The 19,007-nt window shown below is 33.6% G+C and overlaps 3 protein-coding genes across 3 annotated transcripts; all 3 read right to left on the bottom strand.

Annotated features, from left to right (window-relative positions):
- Positions 1 to 1,785: 1,785 nt before the first annotated feature.
- LOC148694254 (uncharacterized) lies at positions 1,786 to 3,378 on the bottom strand. Its single transcript, XM_088700658.1, has 6 exons — positions 3,312 to 3,378; positions 2,967 to 3,178; positions 2,644 to 2,862; positions 2,470 to 2,562; positions 2,262 to 2,363; positions 1,786 to 2,154 (listed from the first exon to the last, which is right to left on the bottom strand). The coding sequence occupies exons 1-6, from the start codon at positions 3,376 to 3,378 to the stop codon at positions 1,786 to 1,788; spliced, it is 1,062 nt and encodes a 353-aa protein (XP_088556784.1).
- Positions 3,379 to 7,186: 3,808 nt separating this feature from the next.
- LOC148694253 (uncharacterized) lies at positions 7,187 to 8,038 on the bottom strand. Its single transcript, XM_088700537.1, has 2 exons — positions 7,982 to 8,038; positions 7,187 to 7,879 (listed from the first exon to the last, which is right to left on the bottom strand). Exons 1-2 carry the CDS (start codon positions 8,036 to 8,038, stop codon positions 7,187 to 7,189), a joined length of 750 nt encoding a protein of 249 aa, XP_088556663.1.
- A 40-nt stretch (positions 8,039 to 8,078) lies between these two features.
- Positions 8,079 to 10,332, bottom strand: LOC148694252 (uncharacterized). Its single transcript, XM_088700657.1, has 3 exons — positions 8,576 to 10,332; positions 8,193 to 8,484; positions 8,079 to 8,087 (listed from the first exon to the last, which is right to left on the bottom strand). Exons 1-3 carry the CDS (start codon positions 10,330 to 10,332, stop codon positions 8,079 to 8,081), a joined length of 2,058 nt encoding a protein of 685 aa, XP_088556783.1.
- Between the last annotated feature and the right edge of the window lie 8,675 nt (positions 10,333 to 19,007).

Here is a 19,007-nt window from a genome sequence, read left to right as displayed (position 1 = left end):
AAATGCTAAAAATATGTTTTTTTAAGTGGGAATTTCTATGATTCTCTGGTATTTCACAGTTTAACATCAATTCTCATGCCAATATTATAAAATATTGTGCAAAAAATATGGGATGACAAAGAGTTAATAGAGAATCTCACTTTTAAAAGTTTCCTAAGCATTTCTCTCTTAAGTGATTGAAGTCAAATAATAAGGAATAGATAACAAGATGTTAGATAAAAATGTCCTGTATGAGCATTGAAATTTTTAAATGACTTATTCAAAATAGGAATTTGCAAATACATTTACAGGTTTTCAATGCTCATGGGACATAGAGTGCATTTGTAATGTAATCTATCTAAAATTTTAGGGCCCATTCTTTATTAACTCGGCCTTAATTCTCTAAGATTAGTAAAGGTTGGGTGAGGAATTTCAAAATTCCAATGAACTTTGGTTAAATAATGGAAAAATAAATCACGAAAAGTTAAATAAAAAGGATTAGAAATACCACACGAGCATTAAAAAAGGGTGTAAAAGACATTAATGTTTTTCTTTCTACACAACTCTTTTATTTTCATCTTTTAATTATAATTTTATTAGTTTAAAATTTAGAAATAAACGTATGTAGATGTAACCATGCGAGAAAAATCATTTCCTGCATTAAAAACCTCTCATAACTCGCCCCAATTAGTCCGAATACAGAAATCTATTTTCATTTTACTTCACAATCACAACTACAATATATGCTATCACCGGCGGAGGAAAAACCGACGAGAAATCAAATTTCTGTCGAAAATTTGGCACAAATCCGACATTAAACAATGTAATGTCGCATTTCAATAGCGACACTATTGCTAGCGTCGCGAAAGGGCTTCAGTGTCGCTTTTTGAGCTTAATCCGCCACTACACAGCGTCGGTTTAAAGCGACACTAACTTTAACGTCGGTTTAAAGCGACGCATACTTACACGTGCATCAACTATTTAATTATAAAGTATGCAATCTACTGACGCTTTTAATCGACATTATATTAAAATTAAATAAATAAAATATCCCTTAAACCGACGTTAGATAACAATTAAATAAATAAAATATAAAATCTAGTAACGGTCTTAACCGACACTATATTTGTTAATAATAATAAAAATAGATGGACAACTGCATGCAATTTTAATTAATTCCAACTAAAATAAATTATATAATCAAAATTATAAATTTTAAGATCTAAATAAACATTAATGAAAATAAATAACAAAAACAATAGTGCCAAACTGTACATCTAACATTTCACATAAAATCCAACAAGTCGTCCGTCGTAACAAACATTAAATCTGACATTACAAACATAACATAAAAAAACAAAAAGATAGAACAATTATAGTGTCGTATTTAACCGACAAGAAAAAGAACCAATTAAACTACCCAACCAAATCTGCGCCTGAACGTCGTCCAGATCCTTCTGCTTGAGAACCTTCTCCTTGAGATCCTCCTCCTTGAGATCCTCCATCTGATCCAAAAATCCTCGACAAGTCCACATCAAATCCAACACCTACAAGCATTCCAGAAAACCCCCCAGCTGGAACTTCAGGAAAAGATCCACTAGGAGCAGCCATCTCAGGTCGATACGGCTGCTGCATGTATGGCATGGGCGGCTGCTGCATGTATGGCATGGGCTGCTGTTGCATGTATGGCATGGGCTGCGCAGGCATCGGATACACAGGATATGGAGGTTGCTGATTATGGCCAGCATACGGATATGCAGGGGGAGGATGACTTTGGCCCGACTGTTGAGGAGGTTGACTCTGGCCTTATTGTTGGGTTCCCGGGCTATACGGTGGTTGTGGCTGAAATCTTTGAAAAAACCATGCAAACAACTGATTTTGCTTGTTCTCTAGGTCCGAAATCCGTTTATTATTATTTTCGTCCCTCATTTTCAACTCATTATTTTGAGTCATCAGCAACGCCATTGAACTCTTAGATGATCTCCTGGAGGAAATTGATGTAGAAGATGAAGAAGATGCATAAGACACCATATCAGGAGTCACACCATGACCGTATCCTCTGACTCTATTATGCCTCTCAGGACCCATAGTATCAACATAAACTTGGGTCCTAAGATCTTCACTATCCTCCTGGCCCGACTCAATCAATGTTTGCAGATTGCTCTCCATTGTTGACTTGCATTACAATTTTTAAAAACAAAAATTCAATCGTAAAACAGAAAAATAAGCTATAGATAATAAATACTAATAAAATCAAATACTAACACGAAAAAATCTATTACCCCTGTACGCTCCGATGTTTCATCAATCCATGTTTTATCTTTTCGTGTATGACATTCATGAAAAAAGGTTACAGGATCTGCTTCTTTCCCATGCGTCTTCCGCTTTATCAAAAATAAAATTTCATACAAACAACTTAAGCAAACCTCATACTAAAAATAAATATAATTATTTAAAATTAATCATTTCTTCAAAATGTACAATCCATACATATTCTTCCCGCACTCTTGCAAAGGATTTTGTACCAGTGGTATGGTTCATTGATTTCAATCCCCGATTAATCTTATTTTTTTCAGCAACCTCCTGAAAAAAAAACGAAAGAAAAAAAAAAGATTATATTAGGCAACTTTAAAGTTATAACGAAATAAATCGTGTAAGGTTTACCTTTGTTTTGTCTCTATTCCAATATGCCAACAAATCTTCCCACTGGGCAGGAATCACATCAGGAGGAGGCTCGCTGCGCACCTCCTCTGCTCTTTTTGTATAATACTTTTTTTTTAACTTATTTCTAAACTCTTTATGCGCATGCTCCGCAATCTTAAGCGTCATATGACGGATCAAAGGCATTTTTACTATATCTGCATCTTCAAAAAAAATATTTCCCTACATACATAAAAACAAAAAACAAAAAAAATCACGCTAGTCAATTATTATTACAATCATTGACTTATTCTTCTATTTTCAACTAAAAATAAAAACACCTATACCTTTATTCTATTCCAGAAAGCTTCCTTATCTTCTTCCGTAACCTTACGCCAATCTTTCTCCAACGGCAGATTTCTATAGTCCCTAACCTCCGCTGCTACATGTTTTGAAAAAGCACTAGCATTATCACTAATGCATTTTCCGGACGAATCAAACGAACAAAGCTGTTTCGTCCATTTAGGAATTAAGGGTCCACGCCTCCGTTGAGATGTACCTTGTTAATACAAACACACAATTAAAAACCAGGAAACAAATGTATATTTTCAGTTTAGCAATAATAATAGTTCAAACACAAACACAAAAAAATAAAAATAAAAACTGAGATTAATAACAATTCAAAAAAGAACCAGCATCACCCTCGTCCTCTTCCAAGTGACGTTCTTCAGAACGTTGATCTTCACGAGAACTATCCATAGCAAAATTTAATGGAAGGAGAAGGAATATGGCTGAAATGGGGGAAAGAGACGAGAGACAGAAGTGGGGGATAGAGACGAGAGACAGAAGTGGAAGGAATATGGCTGAAGTGGGGGATAGAGACGAGAGACAGAAGTGGAAGGAATATGACTGAAGTGGAAGGAATATGGCTGAAGTGGGGGATAGAGACGAGAGACAGAAATGGGGGATAGCTAGAGACGAGATAGGAAATAAAGAAGATTTAAATATGGATAATTGCATAGCGTCGAAATATGTACACTTTGTGTCGGTTAAAACCGACACAAGGTCTGACTCGACCTAACAGCCTTCTGACTCGACCTACACACGTAACTGACATAGTTTAGGCTTTCGCCTACACACGTAACCTGACATAAATTAGGCAGAAAGCCTGACATACTTAGACCATTGCGTCGGTTAAAACCGACGTTATGTGGCATAGTGTCGAAATAAGGACCCATTGCGTCGGTTAAAAACGACGTTAGTTTGCAGAGCGTCGAAATAAGGACCCATTGTGTCGCTTAAAACCGACACTATGTCATTATTATAGCTTTTGACTGAAAGCCTGACAGTACCGTCTGACTCAACCATCATTATAGCCTGACATACTATGTCAGTAGCGTCGAAATTAGGCCACATTGTGTCGGTTCAAACCGACGTTAGACTGACATATTTTTATAACGTCGAAATAAGAACAAGTTTGTGTCGAAATAAGATAAAATTTGCGTCGAAATAAGAACAAATTTGTGTAGTGTCTCTGACAGAAAATCCATTGTAGCAGATAGTCTCGAAAGTGTATAATTTTGCATCGGTTAAAGCCAATATAAGCATAATTTGACATGATAATGACTGACAAAGTGTTCCAACCCATTCCCCCGTGCAAAAAAACCGGGAAAATTCCCGCCCAACATAAAAAAAAAGTTTTAACTTACAAAAAAAAGAGAACAAGGATAAAAATAGAAACAAAAAAAATAAAAAATTTTAATCCAAAATTAAAAAGTAATCAGTTATGTTATCTCATATAATATTTTAATAAATAAATTTATTAAGTTGAATCAATTTTTTTTGCACTGTAATTGTTATTTTAATTTGTTTTTATTTTGATAATTTTTTGTTGTTATTTACTAGCTAGAATGGATTAGATGAACATAATTTGAGTTGTTTTGAGAAAATGGAATGAATAATATTTATAAGCATTTATGTTAAATTAACAATATTAAATATAACATAAACTTATAATATTTAGTAATATAAGTATATATTATGGATTAGATGAGCATTTCTCAAAAGTTTAACTTTGATAACATTTGGTTGTTATTTACTATAATGGATTAGATGACTTTGATAACATTTAATTTGTTGTTATTTTGATAACTTTGATAACATTTGGTTGTTATTTACAATAATGGATTAGATGAGCATTTCTCAAAAGTTTAACTTTGATAACATTTGGTTGTTATTTACTATAATGGATTAGATGACTTTGATAACATTTAATTTGTTGTTATTTTGATAACATTTGGTTGTTATTTACTATAATGGATTAGATGAGCATTTCTCAAAAGTTGAAACATTGCCAATGTAACTCAAAGCTTGCATTTTATTCTTTTTACAAAATCATCAATTTTCATTGATCATCATCCATTGTATTCATATAGGTTCAAGGAGTGTAGCTTTAAAAAATCATCAAAATCGGGCTTACAATAACCGTTAAATCGTCATTTTTAGTTGATAACCGTCGAAATTTTTTGTCCCGTTACTTCATCCCAGAATGTTTGTTTTTTGCGATTTTTTTCGTATACGATCTCGAATTATATACAAACATGTTTGACGGTTGGATCGTTGAAATTAGTTTCGTAGAATGCGTATCCCATCAAAACGATAGATTCACTAAGAGTTAAGAGTTTATTCATATTTTCATTAAGTATAACGTAAGATTTTGTGGTATCCACTAGTATAAATATTTTAATTTGAAGATCGAATTCATTCATTGTATTCATATAGGTTCAAGGAGTGTAGCTGTAAAAAATCATCAAAATTGGACTTAAAATAACCGTTAAATCGTCATTTTTCATTGATAACCGTCGAAATTTTTTGTCTCGTTACTTCATCCCAGAATGTTTGTTTTTTGCGATTTTTTTCGTATACGATCTCGAATTATATACAAACATGTTTGACGGTTGGATCGTTGAAATTAGTTTCGTAGAATGCGTATCCCATCAAAACGATCGATTCACTAAGACTTAAGAGTTTATTCATACTTTCATTAAGTATAACGTAAGATTTTGTGGTATCCACTAGTATAAATATTTTAATTTGAAGATCGAATTCATTCACTGTATTCATATAGGTTCAAGGAGTGTAGCTGTAAAAAATCATCAAAATCGGACTTAAAATAACCGTTAAATCGTCATTTTTCATTGATAACCGTCGAAATTTTTTGTCTCGTTACTTCATCCAGAATGTTTTTTTTTTGTGATTTTTTTCGTATACGATCTCGAATTATATACAAACATGTTTGACGGTTGGATCGTTGAAATTAGTTTCGTAGAATGCGTATCCCATCAAAACGATAGATTCACTAAGACTTAAGAGTTTATTCATACTTTCATTAAGTATAACGTAAGATTTTGTGGTATCCACTAGTATAAATATTTTAATTTGAAGATCGAATTCATTCATTGTATTCATATAGGTTCAAGGAGTGTAGCTGTAAAAAATCATCAAAATCGGACTTAAAATAACCGTTAAATTGTCATTTTTCATTGATAACCGTCGAAATTTTTTGTCTCGTTACTTCATCCCAAAATGTTTGTTTTTTGCGATTTTTTTCGTATACGATATCGAATTATATACAAACATGTTTGACGGTTGGATCGTTGAAATTAGTTTCGTAGAATTCATATAATAATTATATATATAATTATTATAGTTTTTAGGGGTGTAAAACTGTTAAATTAATATATAATTATTATAGTTTTTAAATTAATATATATAATTATTTACTCTAAATTATAGTTATTATAGTTTTTAAATTAATACTCTAAATTATTTACTGATTTTTCTTTCATTTATACCTAATACAAGGTCAGAAAAAATTGGAATGTGTATGGTGACATAAAGGGTAATTAATTCGATTATATGTCAGGGGACCATATATGGAATAGAAAGGAATCATATTAAGGGATGGAACTGGTTTCAATAATGTGTTTATCAAGGGACGGAACTGATCGACAATTGATAGAGCCATTTTCTTCCATGACTACCCCTTCACACTTGCAAAACAATATAAACACGTTTTAACTATAAATAATAATAATAATAATGACACCACACTTGGCATGCAGTAGAACATTCCATGGCCATGCATAAAAAATAGTATGTGGGATTATGCATGAGACAAATCAAGTCTTTAGGGGTGTTAAATTAATATATAATTATTATAGTTTTTAAGTTAATATATATAATTATTATAGTTTTTAAAACTGTTAAATTATATATAATTATTACATATGATTCACAACATTGCGTCGAAATATGATAATAATGCGTCGCATAAAACCGACGTAAGGTTAACATTGCGTCGGAATAGGCTAAGGTTACGTCGGAATAGGCTAAGGTTGCATCGGTTAAAACCGACGCTAAGTCTGACACACATGACATATCCCGTCAGTTAAAAGCGACAGGAAACAAGAAAAAAAAAAAAAAACAGAAATATAATTTTATGATACGATATCATAGCATACAAAATGAAACAAAGTCTAATTAATACAAAAAATAATTAATATATTTATTCCCTGTCATCATCTGTTAACTCATCGTCGGTATTGGCATGATTAACGAACCCGGTAGGCAACGCTAATGATTCAAGAAAGGGAGTCTCTTCCACGCCAACCCTTGAATGGAAATTTTCATTATCAAGAATTCGATCATCCAAGTTCGGCATGGCATAATCATCAATAGCATCACTATCCTCTAACACGTCAAATAAATCTCTTGGCTGAGTTCGAACAACTACGTGCCAATCTTTTTCAATCGTGTCCTCCGCGTAAAATGCCTGTAATGCTTGTGATGCTAGTATGAAAGGATCCTCTTTAAATCCCAATTGATTGAAATTCACCATAGTAAATCCATATTGATCAGTCTTCATTCCTCGTGGACTTTCACTATTAACCCATTCGCACTTAAATAACATCACAGCTCGACCCCTATCTCCTGCTTCAGTAGGACCACAATATTTGACCTCGAACATATCTACAACTCTGCCATAACAATTCACTTGCCCAATTGCTCCAGGAACATTTGCAGGTACAAAGACACCACAATTTTGATTCTTATGCTTATCATCCACATATTTTATACGAAATCTAAATCCATGAACAATGTGACTTTTGTATCTACTCACAACCCTACTAGGATAATTAGCTAGCCAATGCAAGTCTTGAGATATCAATGTGTCATTAGCATCATATCTTGAATTCATCTGTAATAAGTATGAAAATAAAAATTGACAGAATAACTATAAACATGTTATAATTAAAATGCAAAACAATAAATAAATAATATGATTGTTATATCAACTCACATGTTGCTTGAACCATTCTGGAAATTCTTTCTTGCTTAGCTCCTTAATTTGTCGCATAGTTAACCTTTCTCGACGATGTTTAGTTTTCAAGAATTCTTCATGTTGCCTACACAATTATGTCCAATTTAGATAATTATTTTTTCAAAGTTAAGAAAACCAATAAAACATTAAGACGTATGATTAAACGTTCTTACCTTCTAAATGGGCTAACCTCATCACAATTATTTACAATGTATCTATGGCACTGATCAAGAACATTTAGATCGAGCTCCACATTTTCTCCTGAACCCATATAACATCCTTTCGAGTCAAAAATTGATAACCCACCAGATACTCCACGTCCAATACCATCTTCATTTCGGCCTCTACGGGTACGACGAGACTCAACGTCTCTAAGATACATGGAACAAAATGACAAGCACTCATCCACCAAATATGCTTCAGCAATAGAACCTTCAGGACGACCCTTATTACAAACATAGCGCTTCAGTGTTTGCAAATACCTACAATTATAAAACGAAATAAAAATTATTATAATTATTAATTAAAGTTATGACTACAATTGTAAAAAAATTATAAAAATTTATTCATTACCGTTCAATTGGATACATCCATCTATATTGAACAGGCCCTGCAAGAGCTGCTTCATCTGCCAAGTGAACTGGGAGGTGCACCATTATATCAAAAAATGCAGGAGGGAATATTTTCTCAAGTTGACATAATGTCAAGGCAATTCTTGAATTCAGTTGCTTAAATCCTTCCTCAGACTCCTTCTTACTACATAACTGTCTGAAAATTGTACTCAACTCTAATAAAACCATAGTAACAGCTTTAGGCAAAACCGGGCGTATTGCAAGCGGGAGTAACTGCTGCATTAAAACATGGCAATCATGACTTTTCAACCCATGTATTTTTCGTTCATTCACATGCACACATCGCGACAGATTTGATGAATATCCATCTGGGACCCGAATAGTAGACAATACTTTACAAAACGCAGTTTTTTCTTCTCTTTTCAATGTGAACAATGCTAGAGGTCGAAATGTTCTATTTCCTTCTCTACGTGGGTGTTGACTATGTCTTATGTTCAAGAATTCAAGATCTGCACGTGCCGCCAATCCATCTTTAGACTTTTCTATATCTAGCAATGTTCCCACCACACTGTCACATATATTCTTCTCGATATGCATAACATCAAGATTGTGTCTAATCAACAGATGCCTCCAATAAGGTAGTTCATAAAAAATCGATTTCTTCTTCCACTGACTGTTACTACTTGTACTGCTCGAAGCTCTTCTTCTGCGTTGCCCAACTGAAGCATCCTTGTTTGGTTTTCCAAAAGTAAATCTCAATGTAGAAAGTTCTTCGAGACATTGTAAACCAGTCCACTGCCTTGGTGCACTATGATGCTCTCGACGACCATTAAAAGTGATGGTTTGCCTTCGAAACCTATGATTATCTTCAAGAAAACGTCGATGCCCCATATAACAAATCTTGCGACTCGCTGGCAAGTAAATAGATTCTTTATCATGCATGCAATGTGGACAAGCTTTATAGCCATGTGTACTCCATCCTGACAACATTCCATAAGCCGGAAAATCACTTATAGTCCATAACACGACAGCCTTCATCGTAAAACTTTGGTTGGAATACGCATCATAAGTGGGAATGCCCACCTCCCACAACTCATTCAGCTCGTCAATCAATGGACGCATGTATACATCAATCTCTTTACCAGGACTGCGCGGTCCTGGTATTAACAAAGACAATAACAAATTTGGTTGCTTCATGCACATCCAAGGTGGCAAATTATAAACAGAAAGCACCACAGGCCATGTGCTATGATCATTCCTCATTTTCCCAAAAGGATTAAATCCATCACTGGCTAACCCTAATCGGACATTTCGAATTTCTGACGCAAAATCCGGATATAAATTATCCAAATGCTTCCATGCGGGAGAATCTGAAGGATGTCTCATAAACTCATCATTTGGACATTCAGTTGCATGCCATCTCATATGTTCAGCCATATGCTTCGACATAAAAAATCGTTGCAATCGTGGTTTTAAAGGAAAATACCACATAACCTTAGCCGCGACCTTTTTCCTCGAGCTATCCTCTGCATTGGTAATTTTATACCTTGATTTACCACAAACTGAGCACATGGTCAAATCTGAAGTATCTTTCCAATAGATCATGCAATCATTGGGACATGCATCAATTTTCACATACGACAGCCCCAAGTCATTTATAAGTTTTTTTGCCTTATAACAGGATTCAGGCAAACAATCCCCTTCAGGCAACATTCTTTTAATTAACTCCAGTAAAGTGGTGAAGATCTCGTCAGGCATTCCCGCTAAACACTTGATCTGATACAATCTTACAACTGCTTCCAATTTCTTAAACTCCTTACAACCTGGCCACAAATCTTAATCTGCCTCTTCAAGCAACTTAAAAAAAGTCTGCACCTCTTCTGGACGCCCTTCCCCAATAGGGGGTTCAGTAGATGGCCCAACACCTTCTTCTGTTAATGGTTGGACAAATACATCATTAAGAAAATCATGCATGCCAATCACCTCATCTCCTGTTTCTTCTTCTCCAATTCCCACATTTTGCTCTCCAATGTTTTGCTCGCCATGATGTCGCCAACAAGCGTTTTTATAATCTTTATCCATATCATACAATATGAGATGTTCAACAATGGTGTTCCTAACAAAAGTATATCGATTACAACATCTTTTGCAAGGACATCTAAACTTATCAGGACCAACACCATTTGCAACTGCTTGATCCAAAAACAAATTAATTCCAGTTGTATACGCTTCAAAATTGCGGGGTATTGTCAACCAACTCTTGTCCATATTTTACCACTTTACGAAGGTAAAATATTACGTTGACACTAAGATGCCTACAATCTTTCAATCCCTATCATGTAGGCATAACTATCAAAATTTTCAATTTCTATCTTTCACCCCTCGAACTCTATCACGATTGCAATCTTTTAATTTTCAACACCTATTATAGTAAAAACAAATTAAAATAACAACAAAAAGTTATCAAAATTATGCTCATCTAATCCATTCTAATAAATAACAACCAAAAGTTATCAAACTTATCAAAATAACAACAAATTCAAATAACAATTAGAGTGCAAAAAAAATTAATTAATATATTCTTATATTCCTAAATATTATAAGTTTAGGTTATATTCTTATATGAAAGGTTATATTCTTATGAAGGGTTATATTCTTATATTCCTAAATATTATAAGTTTAGGTTATATTCTTATGAAGGGTTATATTCTTATATTCTTATATTCCTAAATATTATAAGTATAGGTTATATTCTTATTAGAGTGCAAAAAAAAAAAAAAAAAAATTAACATAATATATTCTTATATTACTCAATATTATAAGTTTATGTTATATTTAATATTGTTAATTTAACATAAATGCTTATAAATATTATTCATTCCATTTTCTCATAACAATTCAAATTATGTTCATCTAATCCATTCTAGTAAATAACAACAAAAAATTATCAAAATAACAACAAATTAAAATAACAATTAGAGTGCAAAAAAAAAAAAAAATAACATAATATATTCTTATATTACTCAATATTATAAGTTTATGTTATATTTAATATTGTTAATTTAACATAAATGCTTATAAATATTATTCATTCCATTTTCTCGTAACAATTCAAATTATGTTCATCTAATCCATTCTAGTAAATAACAACAAAAAATTATCAAAATAACAACAAATTAAAATAACAATTAGAGTGCAAAAAAAAAAAAATAATAACATAATATATTCTTATATTACTCAATATTATAAGTTTATGTTATATTTAATATTGTTAATTTAACATAAATGCTTATAAATATTATTCATTCCATTTTCTCGTAACAATTCAAATTATGTTCATCTAATCCATTCTAGTAAATAACAACAAAAAATTATCAAAATAACAACAAATTAAAATAACAATTAGAGTGCAAAAAAAAAAATTAACATAATATATTCTTATATTACTCAATATTATAAGTTTATGTTATATTTAATATTGTTAATTTAACATAAATGCCTATAAATATTATTCATTCCATTTTCTCATAACAATTCAAATTATGTTCATCTAATCCATTCTAGTAAATAACAACAAAAAATTATCAAAATAACAACAAATTAAAATAACAATTAGAGCGACAAAATTAATTAATTCGACTAAATTTTTATTAATTTAACAAAAATAGTAGAATTTTATCTAAGTGCTTAAATTATAATTTTTAAATAAATAAACTTGTGTATTATACAATTTAAAAATTAAAGAAGTTAGTGATACATACCTGATTTGTTGAAGAATTTCGACGTCAACAATTCTTTATGTACTCAACCAACTCAAATAAATTTCCTACAAAAATAAATTGTAACTAAAAATTAAACATAAGAGGAGAAAATAAAAATATTATAAGCAAGAAAAACTTACTGTTGTGAAGAGGAACAAATGAAGTTTGAAAACCAAAGGAGAAAGCTGAAAGAGAGAGAACACGGGAGACTTTGTAAAAATTGGAAGAACGAATAAGAGTGCAAGAGAAGAAAAAGAAAACACGGGGGAGAGGATATAAAGACCATCAATGTGTCGCTTACAACCGACACTGGTTTTCAAAATATATGTCGCTCAAAACCGACGCAGGATTTAAAATATTAAAAACAATAATTAGTGTCGCCTAGAAGCGACACCCATAGTTTATGTCGCTTAAAAGCGACACTGTTTTATTTAAAGCGACGCCAGTACTTAAAAATATTAAAATATATGTCGGTTATAAGCGACACTAAATTTTTACGTCGGTTTAAAAGCGACAGAGAAATTTTATGGCGCTTATAAGTGACAGTAAATACGACGTCATCTTCAGTGAGTGTCGCAAATCTCTTTTTCGCCACTATATAATATTAAACTGACGCAACAACTGACACTATTAGGTCCTTTTGTAGTAGTGAATGTATCCAACTGGCTTTTAGTTGGATCAAACAACAAAACGTTTGAAAAATAATTTAGTTTAAAGTAGGTATTTCCCTTCGGATGTTCTTTATCCGTTCTCTCAAATGTATGTTTTGTCACATGCTAACTGTCACTAGACAAACGCAATTGCAGCATAATATTATGCTTCAGTTTTGTCACTATTGCTCTTAAATCAAATTAACACAAAATTTAATTTACAAGATTACTTAATTGCAAATTCCTCCAACGTGGAATGGAAACAAAATGCATATTCGTAAGTCATTTTAATAATATATTAATATGTGGGAGGATGGATCCCTGAAGGTACACTGAATGCTAGCCAGCAGGGTTGGAACTTGGAGGAGGTAGATGAGCTCGTGCACTTCCAACACGCTTCACAATTGACATTGGCATAACTGCTTCTTTTTATTTATAATCCTTTGACACATATAAAATAATTACTAGGTAGAACTAGGTAGTCACCACACCATATAAATAGAGAGCAGCTTGGCTGCTTAAGATTCAAAAAGAGTTTCTCTTCAATTTATTTCATATTTGATTCACATATATTTCGTGTTTAAAATCGAAATCATTTATATTACAAATTACTTTATAAAGTTCATTTCTACAAAAAAATAATTAAAACTTATGCTCAATCAATGATAACAAATAAATAATTAAAACTATATATGATCTCATATGTTATTCATTTTTTTTTTTAGACATGTCTCTCTAGAGTATTTTATAATACTAACTGTTCCGATTATAAACCTGATTTTGTGAATCGGCCACGAAATAAATTAAAAATGAACTCCTTAACAACTATCAAGAAGCAAGTTAATACGGTAAGGTATATGGATACTCTAAATCAAGTTGGCAAGTGGACTTTTGTTTTCTATTGACAGAAATACTTAGATGAAAAATAGATATGCAACAATCCATGAGAAGATGTGGGAGGAAGGCTAGAAAATTGGGAGTGGGGTAGTCACCGATCCAAAGTCAGAACAACGGCCCCACGGCTTTGGAGTTTGTAGATTTAGAATTTGATACGAGATGAATTATTAGTCTTATTAGTTGAATGACAAACTACAAATTGTACGTTTCCCTTTTCTTTTTGCGTCCAAATTATTTGGGAGGCGGATTGTTTGTCCTTTTATTACTGTGCCCTTCCTATCCTTTTGTATTTATGCAATCACAGTTAAACCATATCAATATTTTATATTTTTATTATTTTTATTAAAAAATTAATATAAAATGTTGACGTGGGACAGACAATCTGCCTCCAATTATTTGGTATGCTAATCCAAAACCAAAAGCGCAAAACCAAAACCAAAATCAAAACCGATGATGAAAACCAGTCGAACCCTTGTATACGTATTATATTATTATTTAAAGTCACAACTTTGATCAAATGACAAATTTAACACGTAATCAGATGATTAGTTTTTGGCCAACTTGGCATAATCCCTTTTATTTGTTTATTTTATTTCTTCATATTGGCACCGCTTGAAGTTGAAGACAGCTTGTTGAACTATATTATATATATTTCGAATTGTCCTTTCAATATTATTCCGATTTGTTAAATACAATAGTGAATTGAAATTATTCGGCTTTATCCATATGACAAGGAGGGACTCCATAAATAGACTAGTAGTTGCCACCATATGATAGGATCCGACTAATGTTAATTTGGGAAAGGGCCTCTCTAAAGTAACTATTGTTTGTTAGATTTTAGTTTTTTTTAACAAATGATATTATTTACATTAAAAGGGAGAGAGTAGACTTAACTTCACAATAAGCTAAGAATAATATTGTTCAAATTCACATTTAGCGAGAATCAAATGAACAAGTCATTCATTCTTCAATTGATTAGGCAATTGGTTTTCTCTATTAAATTAAGGATATTTGTGTAATTTGACAAGATAACCACACACTATATAAAAGTCGTTGTGTCTCATAGTGTAACACTACGAAATTCTCTAACAAAATTCTCTCATTCCATCTCAAATTATTTTCCTCTACAACATGTTATCAGCTCCTTTACTCTTAACGGAATCAAAACCTACATTTTGGATTTTCTCACCTTTTGGCAACAATTACACATCTTTCTCTTCTCTCTCTATATGCCGCACCCTCTCTCTCCATATGGCCTCCATAATTGTTCAGTAAATTATGCCTACAACATGTTATCAGCAATCTTTTGACGATGCGCTAAAGAGAGTTTATTCTTCAATCAGGGGAGCATTGCGTTTTAATCATTCATTTTATGATTAATTTATTATTTTATTGAATGGATCTACATGCTATTGATTCAATTTATTTATTTATTTTTGTGTTGAATGTGATACAACGCATTGGAGATGCAATTCCAACTTTCCGAGAAGGATCTTCTACAAAATCAAAGGCTTTTGTTGTTTTCTGCCAATCAGGTATGCTTAAAATAAAGTAAGATATTTGAAACGACCATGAAGCATGAAAACATTCACCATGATGCATGAACCCCCTATATTTATATTTTCCTTCCGATATATATATATATATATATATATATATATATATATTTATATGTTTATATATTTGTCAATATATATATATATATATATATATTTGTTTCGTACATCGCACAATAAAATTGTTATGTGGAATATGTGAGTCAAAGTATCAAATTAAATTAGAAGCAATTCTAGGGTTTCTTAAACCCTACCTATGTCAAAAAATTTTGGGAATTTGGATTTGGTATGGCACCACCCCTTGTGGCACAAACTGGGTAGCAACCTTCTGAGCTTTGCTGCATTCACATGGACCTTGACAACAACCTTGCTACGAGCAGATGGTCACCCTAGGCCTTCGCCCTGGTTGGGATGACTCGGGCCCGTAGCCTACATTCATCAAGGAAGCCTGCAACTTTTCTTTTTGGACCTTCATATGCTCTTGGCCCATGCCAGCAAGCTATCATACTTGTTGGGCCCTTGTCCCGCATGCCACTGGACTGCTAGCACCAAGCCCGCGCTGCTTACTGGGTCATCCTTATGGCCCAATTTGATGCTAGCCATTTGGCTGGGCTTCCCGTGCATTATCAGGCCAGCAAACTTGCTAGGCCTTGCTCCCGTGCCTACCTTTTTGGTCCAAAACGCTAGCCTTAATGGCTGGGGCTATACCCCCTGACCCGTGGCTTGTAGCCCATATCCGAGGCCTATTTTGGGCTTTGCCTTTCACTCAAGGCACCCAACCCGAGCTCAAATATTTTTTAGGACTATATTTTCGACCCGATAATATTATTCTAATATTATTTAGCTTCTACAATCGACCCTGTATGACTCGATTTATTGAATTAATTAAAAGTGACTTGCAATCCATTAATCTGATAATGAATCCAAAATTATTGACCTAAAGATCACTTTTGGACATTAACGATTCAATAATTTATTTTTATACTTTGAATCGTCACATACTTTTGTAGTAACGAAGCTCTCACACTTGAGTTCTCGAAGAACCTCAAATCCACTACACTTAGTTGTATATTGCATTTTGTGTTTCTTGCAGGAACCTCGCTTTTATGAACTAAACATTCATAAACTAAATTGAACTTGTAGTTTCAAATTTAGTGCCTGTGAAACCCAAAGTTTTCATAAAACAATACACCCATGAAAACCTGACGTTTTTGATGAAAACGATGTCTTAGAACTCAAAGGTTCTAACTTTAATGCTTATGGATGGTTCCTTTTTTATAGCATCAATCACAATCTTATTCCCTCCATTCAGTGGATTGTCATACCGTAATAAATTCGATTTTCCTGATTTGGACGTTTTTAATAGAAACCACTTTATGTGGGGTACAAGACGTGAATCTCCACTTGACCATCAAGAAGTTGAGAAACCATTGACGCCAACAATGGCAAGAAAGAGCTGAATAAGCCTTCGCCATGATCTTCATTCGAAGACTTGTGCCCGAAGCATTACAAATGGAAATATCTCCTGATCAAGGATTCCATGGCTCTTTGGTCCGCTCCTATGGACTATCTAATCATGAAAGACATTGCCTGAAGCACATCGTGATTACGTCCATGAATGAGTACAATTCTAAAGTTTATAAATCCGATCGAATTTTGACTAGAGAATACTTTTCTCGTCCTTCCATGTTTCTAACTCGCCCCTTAAGCAGCAGTGTAGAAAAAGGAAGTTTACCAAATTCTCGGATCTGATTACTACCACAAATGTGAGAGAAAGGTATGGACCCAGTTCGGCTGGAGTCTACCAAATAGCTCGACCCAGTTCGGTTAAAGGCTAACCGAATGGTGATGCACTGCTTTGGCAGGGATACACCGAATGGCATACTTTCTTACAATCCAATTTGGAGTTTGCTTTTACAACATATGGTAGAATCAGGGCCTACCAAGGTGTGGCAATGCCCGAAGCGTGATCCTTGGCACCTAAGACCTAAAACTTCAAGAATAAGGGATAGTATTCCTAAACCTTAACCCTGCAGAATCTACTTCCGTCTTGATGAAATAGATCATTGGTTATGCACCTGTTCGTGCCCCTATTAATGTTGTTAAGGAGTACCATTCTAGTAGTCAATATGTGAGACTAATTTTGCTCCACCAAACATTGTTAGAAGAGCAAAATTTTGACATGGATGACCTTGTTGGCCGAATCCACCCTAGTAACTTTGGTTTACTTTGTGAACATTTTCCATGTTCTTAGATTCAAGTTTGGTGTATGTTTTACTTATGGATAATCTTATTGATATTGTCCTCAAATATGAGTTAATTGAATCGTGTTTCTTAATACATGTGACTAATTCAATTAATCACGTGATTAGGTAGGAGTTTGGGAAAGTTAGTTGTCTAGATGAATGCGTACTACGCACACTAACTTTACACCTAAATCACATCTCTAACAACGACTTCAGGTCTATCCAACCTGATTAAGAGCATTGGCATACTCCTCGTTGTATGAATGGTACTGCATCACCATTTAAGGGACTTTAAATTCTCCCTGACGTTGAGTTTTTAAGGATATTCGAGATGACAATGATCATAAATGAAACCACTGAAGAAAATAAAGTGAAATATCTTTGCACCACGTCCAAAAATGAGCCTGAAGCTTTGATTTGGGGCCAATGGGTTGTTTTCCAACTGGGAATAACCACATGTGGCCGGCCTGGAGCCTGGTGATTGAGCAGTTTACTTGCTTTGGCACAACCTTTGGGGACACTTAGGTCGAACAATGATGCTACAATGCATCTCCTTACTGAAGTAAGGATATTGTGCCTACAAGCACACTTTGCCAAGCATGCTCATTAAGGAAATTAATTTTCTATATCATTCCTCGCAAAGATACGACACGACTTTTTTTTCACAGTGGATTCAAGGGAATATATGTGGATTAATCCAACCAAAATTCAAACCATATAAATACTTATGGTTTTGGTTGATGAATCGACAAATTGGTCACATGTTTGTCCACACACATTATTGCTAAACCTCCTGGCCAATTAAGGGTTCACCACCCTACTTATCCCTTAAGGTCCGGGAGACTGGATAATGCTGAAGAGTTCTATCAACTGTTTTCGATAAAGTATTGCATGTCTTTTGGGTTTATAATTGAACATTGAATTCCCATGTTCACCCAAATAGCCTCGCCTTGCGATCATAAAGCGCAAATTTAAATGATCGCCTGAATTTTGGTAAAAGTACCAAGTTTTCAGTTTTTGCCTAGGGCTATGCAATCCTTGTACATAGTTATGTTGGTCCGCCTTCAGGCCCATTGCCACCCAACCTATATGACATTACAGTTGGTTACTGGGTAAGAACCTGACGATTTTTGTATTTACGCATTTGTGTGTGCATTCCATATGCCAAGTTGCGCCGCCGCAACGTACCAAAATGGGTCCTCAAAGAAGGATGTGTATCTTTTGTCGATCATGATTCTCCTTCACACTAACTCTCTTAGAGCTCTTGCACGTGATCTCTTTACCACTCATTTGTGGGTTGTCACCTTAATGAGATAATCTTCT

This window comes from Pyrus communis, chromosome 9 (assembly GCF_041283825.1).
Source record: "Pyrus communis isolate YQ-2024b chromosome 9, ASM4128382v1, whole genome shotgun sequence".
In the NCBI taxonomy this organism is placed as follows: domain Eukaryota; kingdom Viridiplantae; phylum Streptophyta; class Magnoliopsida; order Rosales; family Rosaceae; genus Pyrus; species Pyrus communis.
The sequence above is the reverse complement of the archived record's forward strand: the minus strand, read 5'-3'. Positions and strand labels throughout refer to the sequence as shown.

Excerpts from the sequence above, each read along its gene's own strand:
- LOC148694252 (XM_088700657.1), bottom strand. The coding sequence starts at position 10,332 with ATGCCTGACGAGATCTTCACCACTTTACTGGAGTTAATTAAAAGAATG. Across the intron at positions 8,485-8,575 it reads TGGATGTATCCAATTGAACG|GTATTTGCAAACACTGAAGC; the intron begins GTAATGAATAAA and ends TTATAATTGTAG.
- LOC148694253 (XM_088700537.1), bottom strand. The coding sequence starts at position 8,038 with ATGCGACAAATTAAGGAGCTAAGCAAGAAAGAATTTCCAGAATGGTTC. Across the intron at positions 7,880-7,981 it reads CAGAATGGTTCAAGCAACAT|ATGAATTCAAGATATGATGC; the intron begins GTGAGTTGATAT and ends TACTTATTACAG.
- LOC148694254 (XM_088700658.1), bottom strand. The coding sequence starts at position 3,378 with ATGGATAGTTCTCGTGAAGATCAACGTTCTGAAGAACGTCACTTGGAA. Across the intron at positions 2,563-2,643 it reads GGAATAGAGACAAAACAAAG|GAGGTTGCTGAAAAAAATAA; the intron begins GTAAACCTTACA and ends TTTTTTTTTCAG. Across the intron at positions 2,155-2,261 it reads AAACATCGGAGCGTACAGGG|TCAACAATGGAGAGCAATCT; the intron begins GTAATAGATTTT and ends TTGTAATGCAAG.